General features: G+C 35.5%; 1 protein-coding gene across 1 annotated transcript in view; it reads right to left on the bottom strand.

The window, feature by feature from the left end:
• LOC115304453 (olfactory receptor 6C4-like) overlaps positions 1-514 on the bottom strand; it is a 1229-nt gene extending 715 nt beyond the window's left edge. The window contains exon 1 of the mRNA XM_029954625.1: positions 125-514. Within this exon, the coding sequence (XP_029810485.1) occupies positions 125-514 (390 nt within the window). The remainder of the gene's footprint in view (positions 1-124) is intronic.
• Positions 515-10511: the final 9997 nt, after the last annotated feature.

A 10511-nucleotide genomic window follows, 5' to 3' on the forward strand; every position in this document is an offset into this window, starting at 1 on the left:
GCATGTTGGAGGCACAGAAATCCAGCTGACTGGTCAGAATGATTGGAGATATGATGATGAGAAATCCAGCCACCCAAGAGCAGAGGACCAGCTGGATGCAGACTCTGCTGCTCATGATGGTCATGTAATGCAGGGGTTTGCATATGGCCACATAGCGGTCATAGGACATGGCAGCCAGAAGGTAAAACTCTGTGGCTCCAAAGAGGATGGCAAAGAAATACTGAGTGAAGCAGCCAGCAAAGCTGATGCTCTTGTTTCCAGTTGTGATGCTGAACAGCAGCCTGGGAGTAAAAGTGGTCGTAAAGGAAATTTCTAAGAAGGAGAAATTCCGGAGGAAGAAATACATGGGAGTCTGGAGGTGGGAATCGAGTAGAGTAAGAGTGATGATTGTCAGGTTTCCAATGATGCTGAATATGTAGGTGAGGAAGAGAAATATAAAGATTACAAGTTGGATCTCCGGGATGTCTGATAGTCCCAGCAGAATGAATTCTGTCAGAAAGGCTTGGTTTTTCATTGCTAACCTTTGCTGCCTATAAAGGTACAGAAGAAAGAAGTCAGTGATGACTATTGAAGAGGGGCTCAGGAACATTTAGAAGAAGCTAAGTCTTTCCTGCTGAGTAGGTTGAAATATCTCTTTTCTGTCAGTTTGACTTAAAGAGATTTTCTATTGGACAGAAAGCTGTTTAAAGGCGTTATTCTTTTAAATTTCCATGCTGGTAAATTTTCTCCTCGGTTCCATTTCAGGGTCTTCTGGCATGTCCCTAGCCTACCTCTAAACCAATGCCCAAAGTATAATTTTTCCATTTTTTATTTTTATTTTCACTTTGAACATCGTGTCTACCTTTGATCTTTCACTATATCTGATAACTTGGCAATAATGTCTTATTTCCATCACTTTCTTGGTCTCAGTGTGAGAAAAAAAGCCTTATTACCTCACAGTTGAGGAGCCTTTAGGAAGCAATCAGCACTGCCATTATAATTGTGGTAATCAAAGAAGCACTCAAACTTCCCTCCAATTTTTTGAATTTGTGGACTGTTGTAATTAATATCATCAGTCTCTAAATCTTTGCTGCTGGTGTCTGCTTTCCTTCAGTGTCGACTTCTGTCTTAGATGGTTTTAGCAGTGGAACAGATGGTGTATCTCCAAGAAGATACCTGCTATCCTTTTCTTTCATATCCATTGGTACTAATAAGCCTGTAATTTTACTCTAGCTAGATAAATAGGGCTGAAATCAAAAGTTGCAAACCTCATTTAGGAGTTTGGTGCTGGCACAAAAACAGACACAAATGTCAGTGGAACAGAATAGAAAACCCAGAAATTGAGTCACAACTATATGGTCCACTAATCTTCGACAAAGCAGGATAGAATATCCAATGGAAAACAGTTTCTTCAACAAATGGTGTTGGGAAAACTAGACAGCAACTTAGAGATTGATTGGGGTACTGTTAACGTAATATTTCAAGAGTTTGAGTATTTTTTTTGTTTATAGGTGAAGAACAGTGTTCGGAATAGTTACAATGCTATTACAATAAATTTAAGTTAAATTTAAATTGAGACTACATTTTATTTAGCTTTCTCTATAGTTCTCAAATTCTCAGAGCCTTTTTCGGCAAGTAACATATTTACAGTTTATTAATAATATGTAAAATTTTCCTTGGCATGATCCTCCACATCTACCTTTCTTTTCTCAAGACATTTATGTCTCTATTCAACTTCTCATACTTCTGTTCAAAAGAGTAGATGACTCTGCTTGTGTCAGAGGTCAGTCTCTTTCTTTTTTTCTTTCTAACTCTTGAAAATACAAACAAATAAGAAACATTTTTATTTTACCATCTTCTACATTAAAAAGCATTTTATTTACATTGTTTTACTTGATAATAATAAATAATAAATGATATAATAAATAATAATAATATGAGAATAATAAATATAATGATAATAATAAATAATAATAATAATTGTCATCACCTGAGGACTTACTAGCTGCCAAATATTTTTATTATTTTATTTTGATTCCCATAATAACCCGTTTGAGATATGTACCATTACTATCTCCATTTTGCAGATGAGGAAATTGAGGTTTGGAGTAATGTAAATTGTGGGGCCAGAATTCTGTCCCAGTGCTGCCTGATCCTTAGTCTGCACACTCAACTACCAGATCTGCTAATTTCCAATCGTTATCCAGGAGGAGAATGATTAGAACTATTACATCAATCTTACAGATGATATAATATGCATTAATGATATTGTAAGGATAATAATGGTGATGATGATAAACTGAGGCTAGTAAAATTTTAGTGGTTAGGCCAAGCACACACAGCTGCAAATTCTTCTATTCTAAAATACACATGGACCAGACATGGTTCTTTATTTTTAACATATTTATTAAACAGTGATTGCACACTTTTAAAAAATTCTGTATTTTTATATTTTGTCTCTATATAGTCTTTGATTTTTTTCTTCTAATATTTTCCTGATTTCTTCCTTGAACTAATGGCATCTTCCTAATTTTTCCTCCTTTCTCCAGATTCTAATGATGCATCTCTTATTCTGTCTTTACATTCTTCTAAACACAGTTTTCAAAGTTGTTGCTGGCTTTAGTTTTAAAATGTGTGAAACGAGCCTGTCTTACATCTGTCTTATGTTGTCTCCCAAATGGATATTTCTAGGCCTGAATTCCTATTTCACTTTCAGTCCCATATTTTTAACTTTCTGTAATATATTTTCTTTTGGACATACTCCCTTCAAATTAAGCTTTTTTTGTTCCTTGTGATCAAGCCTATTTAAATTTCCAAACTCCTTGATAGGTTTTTTTTGGTTAAATGTCAAGAAATTTGCTTTTGAAAAGTAGTAACTCTTAAATGCCATTAAGTTTTGGTTCTCTTGCCCTCCCCCTGCTTTTAAGGAACTTACAGTCTATTTTTGGAAAGATGTCATATACATAAAATAGAAATGGTTAATTACTAAATAGAATGCAGCATTACATTGATTCTTATTTAAAAATGTTATTTTATAAAAACGGACAGTTTTGTTGCTCCCAAGTTTTCTTTCAGAAGGTAGTTGAAAAAGTTCTGTTTATAGACCATTGATCCTAAATTTAATTTCCTGTATATTTAGCTGTATACATCCTAAAGGAGATTTCTAGTATTTTCAGGCAAACTTAATTGGAAGATAGTCCTTACATTGACCCTGAAAAACAAGTGGCTCAAGCTCAGTTTCTGTAGCCAAGAGTCTATAGAAAAGAGAGTTTGTCTCTTCCTCCACTTCTGGCAGATCTTGTGCAAGTGGAAAATCAGTAAATTGAGTCCAGTTACTAAGCACTATCATCTAAGTAAGACAACCTGTACAGACAGAGTGTAATCAGCATTTGTGAGATTCTTGGTGGAATTAAAAAAATTGTAAAAAACATGGAACATAAAATTTACCATCTTAACCATTTTTAAGTTCAACAGTGTTAAGTATATTTACTTGGGTGTGCAACAGATCTGCAGGACTTTTTATTGTGTAAAACTGAAACCCTATAGCCATTTAACAACTTGTTTTTCCCCATTTCCTCCTGCCCCTGGCAAACACCATTCTACTTTCTGTTTTTATGAATCTGTTTTAGTTAGTGCATATAGCTAAAATTATAACAATATTTATTTTGTGACTGTTTTATTTTGCTTAGTGTAATATTTTCAAGGGAGGTCCATCTTGTTAAAGGCTGAATAATGTTGCATCGTGTATACATATCATATTTTGTTTACCGAGTCATCTGTTGATGGATTTTTGGGTTGCTTCTATTTTGGTTATTGTGTATAATGCTACTATAAACATGAGTGTGCAAATATATCATACTTTCAGTTCTTTTGGGTATATACCCAGCAGACTATATTGTTGGATCATATGGTGATTCTATATTTATTTTCTTGGGGAACCACCTTCCTGTTTTCTTTTTTTTTAAATGTTTTTTTTTTTAATGTCTTTATTTTATTTTGAGAGACAGAGCAGAGAGTGAGTGGGGGAGGAGGGGCAGAGAGAGAGAGGGAGACACAGAATCTGAGCAGGCTCCAGGCTCTGAGCTGTCAGCACAGAGCCCGTGTGGTGCTCAAACCCACGGACTATGAGATCATGACCTGAGCCAAAGTCGGATGCTTAACTGACTGACCTACCCAGGCACCCCCATACTATTTTCTATTATAGCTATACTCTATGTAGAATTTTTACATCAAAATGAATACCTGAATATCTGTGACACAGTATAAGTGCAGGGAGATGCCTGATTCTAAGATAAGAATTAACATAAAGGATGCATTTTATTCAGGCATTAACTATTTTCTGTTCTCTATCTCTGTCTGTCTGTCTCTCTCTCTGTTTATATATGAATATATATTGTCTTTCCAGAAATAGACTATAAATTCTGTAAGAGGAGGGGAAGGACAGGAGAACCAACACTTATCGAGTGATTGTAGTGTTGGTTTATGTTAGGCTTATCATAAATATATTATTCCTTTTTGTTGGTATTCTTTTATTCCCCAATAACAGTGGCAAAAACACACAGTATGGTCAAAATACATAGTTGTTAAGTAAATGAAAAAAAGATAGTGCTCTTTTTTCTCTTCCCTTTTTTACTTTGTTCTCCTTGGTAATTTGCTGTATAAATTGTATATATTTTTTTGGTTTTTGGTCTAGTAACTTACAGGAACTTTCAAGAGTCAGTTTAGGATCAAGTTGCTTGAATAAAAAATTCATTTTTACCATTTCCCTCTTCTCTTCCACTGCTGAGTGGAACACATCACGACACATAATGAGTGTTACCTGGTTCTGCGGGAATTTTGAGCTGAGAGCCAGGCCTCTATCAGCAAGGGTCTTTTTTTTTTTTCATGGTTTGTGCTCTTCTATCACCAAATAATAAAAATGTGTATTTCTTGAATTTGTTATTGAATTTTGAAATGACTTAATGAAGAGTTTTTTGGGGACAGAACTTCCTCATGCTTTGTTTTCAAGATACTGATCTTGAAACCTCAGATATCCAACGATTTCAGGGGGCTTTCAGGAACTACTTTAAATTTTTACTACTGACTCTACTCTTAAGGAGAAGTGTCCATCTGCACCTGGACTCCCTAATCCTGTCCTTTAAGCCTCTTGGAGAGGCTGAGTCACTTCCTTGGCCCTAACATAGAACCAGGAAAAGGGCTATGAGATTATGTTGTCATAATATATCTTTTTCAGAAAAGTCAGTGATTGTCCTAAGAAAGAAGTCTCAAATATCTTTGGGCATCCTATTGTTCTGATCTTCTAGGTTCCCTGAATTAAAGAAATCCTAAAACCCTAAATCCTAACTCTCCTACCCCTGGGCTGTGTGCCTATCTGGAACGCCAGAGAGCCATATTTGCTGTTTTCCCCAAGAATGCTCCAATCTCTAGGATGCTAGAATGAGCTAATGTCATCCATTGGTGTGAATGTCCAGGCTTTTGCACTTTCTCGCCATTCATTTTCAGTCTTTGATGAACAACAGCTTTATGCTATTATTTAAAACTTCACATTTACATTCCATATACATTTTGTAATAAATTCACTTCAATAATTTTATAAATTATTATAATATTGTTTGTAGATGTAAAAAGTTGGAAACAATTTAAATTTCCACCAATAGGGAAGTGGTGAAAAAATTTTGGCATATCCAAACTATAAAATCCCAATAAAAGTGAATGGCAAAGATTTATGTGAAATCACTTAGAAAGATATATTTGATATATTGCTATGTGAATAAAACAAGCTGCTGATCTGTATAGAGTGTATTGTGTGATCTCCTTTGAGTGAAAAAGGTATACCTATATATATTATATATGATATAAAACTATATGTTTATATGCATAGTCACATAGATCTGGGGTAGTAAAGGATCAGTGTTACCTTTATAAAGTTAGATGGGGAAGTAAGGGACATATGAGAAGCTGTCTGTTTATACTTGTCTATACTGTATGAAGGCTATAAATTATTATTAATATTTTAATGTTTTTAAATTTATTTTTGAGACACAGAGAGAGAAAGCACTAGCAGGGGAGGGTCAGAGAGAGAGGGAGGTACAGAATGTGAAGCAGGCTCCAGGCTCTGAGCTAGCTGTCAGCACAGAGCCTGATGTGGGGCTCTAACTCATGAACCGTGAGATCATGACCTGAGCTGAAGCCGGATGCCTAACCAACTGAGCCACCCAGGTGTGCCTATAAATTATTTTTTAAAACTGAAGTATAGTTGACATACAATGTTATATTAGTCTCATATACAACACAGTGAATTGACTGTTCTGTATATTACTTAGTGCTCACCACAATGAGTATAGTTACCATCTGTCATCATACAATGTTAAATGTTATTTCAATATATTGACTATATTCCCTATGTTATACTTTTCAGCTCCATGACTTATTTATTTTATAATTGGAAGTTTGTACCTTTTAATCCCCTTCGCCTGTTTCATCCATCCTACCAGCCCCCCCCCCCCCCCCCCCCCCCCCCCCCCCCCCCCCCCCCCCGTTCTGGCAACCACCAGTTCTTTATTTATAAGTCTGTTTCGGTTTGTTTTTTAGACTCTATGTATAATTGAAATCATATGGTATTTGTATTTCTTTCTCTGATTTACTTCACTTAGCATGATACTGTCTAGGTTGAAACCATTAACAAAATGAAAAGACAACCTACTGAGTGGGAAGTTAGTTTTTAATAAAAACCCCCACAGTTATATGATTTCATGCTCCATAAGCACAAACAGGTAACATTGCTATAACTATAAAATGCAAATATACTTACACTTGACTTTCAGAGCAAGTGTGAGACGTTATCCATACATGTCCATGGGATGAATCACAACTTAGAAGTCTGATGTGGATGAATGGCGGCATAAAATTGAACTTGTTTGCTTTCCCACCTGTACTTATTGACCTAATTGTCCATAAAAGTCCACAAAGCTATGAAAACTTAATAGGAAAAATCCTACTCATCCTGCTCTATATCAGTTTAACTGTCATTTGCCACTTTTCCATTTTACATTAATTTAACATGCACCTTGGATTCATACCCTTGAGATAAGGTTTATTTAAATTAAGCATACTTAAGTAATGATAACTGCAAGCATCCTTCTTCAAAGCCTTTTTCCTTTGTTCTGACTTGCTTACGTGGGGGTATGTGCTGCTTCTGATTTTACAGCAGAATGAAGCGTATTTTAAATGTTCTATTCAGAAGAGACCTCAGCATGATCATTTGAGGAAAGAAATAAAAGATCCCAGGAGGCCAATATTTAGAGCATACTAATGAACCCTATTTTGTTGAGAACTCTGCAATTGAACTTTTAATAAAGGGTTGAGGATGAAGTCCAAAGGGACTTTGAGGAAAGAGAATGTCAGAGTAGTACAAAAGCCTTGTGGAAACTGCAGTAATTATAATAATTAATAAAAATAATAGATAATAGAAAACAATATGTTTTTTTAGCAGTTTGCTACATGCTGGGCATAGTGCTAAATAAGATACCTTTATTATATTTATGTATAACTCTACACAGTATAATTTAATTATTTGCTTGATGTATAGAACACTGTATGTCTGCTCAAAGGTAAGATAGTTGCACTTGACATTTGCTTTCTGTTGCTGTGGTGATCTTCACATTTGTCAAGTAACATGAGATATGGAGAAGGGATTAATATTTCCCCAGCAACCCCTTTTCTTTCCCATCAGTCTTTTGTGCCCTGATAACTAGTCTCTGATGGAAGACTGGAGGACCTGTATCCTTCTTCATTTCCTAAGTCTTGAAAAAATCCCTCTTCCACTTCCTGATTAACATTCCTGCTTGAACTCTTTCAAATCCACTATCAATGTCTAAATATTTTATTTTATTTTAATTCCAGCATAGTTAATATACAGTGTTATATTAGTTTCAGACATACATTATAGTGATTTAACAATTCCATATATTACTCAGTGCTCATCAAGATATTTCTTTATCTTTTTTAATCCTCATCACCTATTTCAACATCCCCCTATCCACCTTCTCTCTGATAACCATCAGTTTGTTCTCTCTAGTTAAAAGTCTGTTTCTTGGTTGATCTCTCTCTCTTTTCCCCTCTGTTCATGTGTTTTGTTTCTTAAATTCCACATATGAGTGAAATCATATGGTATTTGTTGTTCTCTGACTGACTTATTTCACTTAGCATTATACTCTCTAGCTCCATCCATGTTGTTGCAAATGGCAAGATTCATTCATTCTATGGCTGAATAATATTTCATTGTGTGTATATGTATCCATATATATATACACACACTCATCTATCCATCTATATCTACACACACACACACACACACATACACACACCAGATTTTATCCAGTCATCTATTGATAGATGCTTGGGCTGACTTTGTAGTTTGGCTTTGTAAATAGCCAAAGGAAACAAAAAGCAAAAGAAACTATTTGGACTACATCAAAATAAAAAGTTTCTGCACCTGAAGAAAACAATTGACTACATTAAAAGGCAACTTTCAGAAGGGGAAAGGTATTTGCAAAGTAATCCAAAATATATAAAGAACTTATAAAACTCATCACCAAAAAAATAATGCAAATAAAAAATGGACAGAAGACATGAACACATATTTCTCCAAAGAAGATATTGAGAGGGCCAACAGGCACATGAAAGTTATGAACGTTGTCATAAACATAGGGACACCTGTTTCTCTTTGAATTAATATTTTTGTATTTTTGGAGTAAGTACCTAGTAGTGCAATTACTGGACATAGGATACATCTATTTTTAACTTTTTGAGGAACTCCCATACTGTTTTCCACAGTGGCTGCACCAGTTTGCATTCCCACCAATAGTGCATTTTCCACATCCTTGCCAACTCTTGTTTCTTATGTTTCTGACTTTAGCCATTATGACAGGTGTAATGTGATATTTCATTGTAGTTTTTTTTAAGTTTATTTATTTTGGGGGAGAGAGGAGTAGAGAGAGATTAAGAAAGAAAATCCTAAGCAGGCTCCATGCTGTTGACATAGAATCCCATTTGGAGCTTGATTTCAGGAACCATGAGATCATGACCTGAGCCAAAATCAAGAGTGGATGTTTAACTGACTGAGCCACATAGGCGCCCCCTCATTTAGTTTTAATTTGTATTTCCTTGATGATGAGTGATGTTGAGCATCTTTTCATGTGCCTGTTGGCTCTCTCAATATCTTCTTTGGAGAAATATGTGTTCATGTCTTCTGTTCATTTTTTATTTGCATTATTTTTTTGGTGATGAGTTTTATAAGTTCTTTATATATTTTGGATTACTTTGCAAATACCTTTTCCCATTCTGAAAGTTGCCTTTTAATGTAGTCAATTGTTTTCTTCAGGTGCAGAAACTTTTTATTTTGATTTAGTCCCAATAGTTTCTTTTGCTTTTGTTTCCTTTGCCTTAGGAGACATACCTAGAAAAATGTTGCTACACCCGATATCAGGAAAATTACTGGCTGTGCTCTCTTCTAGGATTTTAATGGTTTCTTGTCTCACATTTAGGTCTTTCATCCATTTCGAATTTATTTTTGTGTATGGTGTAAGAAAGTGGTCCAGTTTCATTCTTTCATTTGTTGCTGTCCAGTTTTCCCAACACCATTTGTTGAAAAGGATTTCTTTTGTAAACTGGTGCAGCTGCTCTGGAAAGCAGTATGGAGGTTCCTCAACAAACTATCAGTAGAACTCCCCTATGACCCAGCAATAGCACTGCTAAGGATTTACCCAAAGGATACAGAAATGCGGATGCATAGGGGCACATGCACCCCAATGTTCATAGCAGCACTGTCAACAATAGCCAAATCATGGAAAGAGTCTAAATGTCCATCACCTGATGAATGGATCAAGAAGATGTGGTATATATACACAGTGGAATACTACATGGCAATGAGAAAGAATGAATTCTGGCCATTTGTAGTGAAGTGGATGGACCTTGAGGGTGTCATGCTAAGCGAAATAAGTCAGGCAGAGAAAGACAGACACCATATGTTTGCACTCATAGGTCTAACAGGAGAAACCTAACAGAGGGCCATAGGGAGGGGAAGGGGGATAGAGAGTTGGGGAGAGAGAGGGACACAAATCATGAGAGACTATTGAATACTGAAAATGAACTGAGGGTTGAAGGGGAAGGGGGGCGGGGGTGATGGTCATGGAGGGGGGGCACTTGGGAAAAGCACTGGGTGTTATATGGAAACCAATTTGACAATAAACTATTAAAAAAAAAGAAAAGGATTTCTTTTTCCTATTACATGGTCTTTCCTGCTTTGTTGAAGATTAATATGCCTTATAATTGTGGATTTATTTTTGAGTATTCCATTCTTTTCTGTTGATCTATATGTCTATTTTTGTGCCAGTACCATACTGTTTTGATTACTGTAGTTTTGTACTATAATTTGAAGTCTTGAATTGTGATACTTCCAATTGTGTTTTTCTTTTTCAAGATTGCTTTGGCTATTCAGGATTTTTTGTGGTTCCATGCAAATTTTACGATAG

This window comes from Suricata suricatta, chromosome 10 (genome assembly GCF_006229205.1).
Source record: "Suricata suricatta isolate VVHF042 chromosome 10, meerkat_22Aug2017_6uvM2_HiC, whole genome shotgun sequence".
NCBI lineage: Eukaryota > Metazoa > Chordata > Mammalia > Carnivora > Herpestidae > Suricata > Suricata suricatta.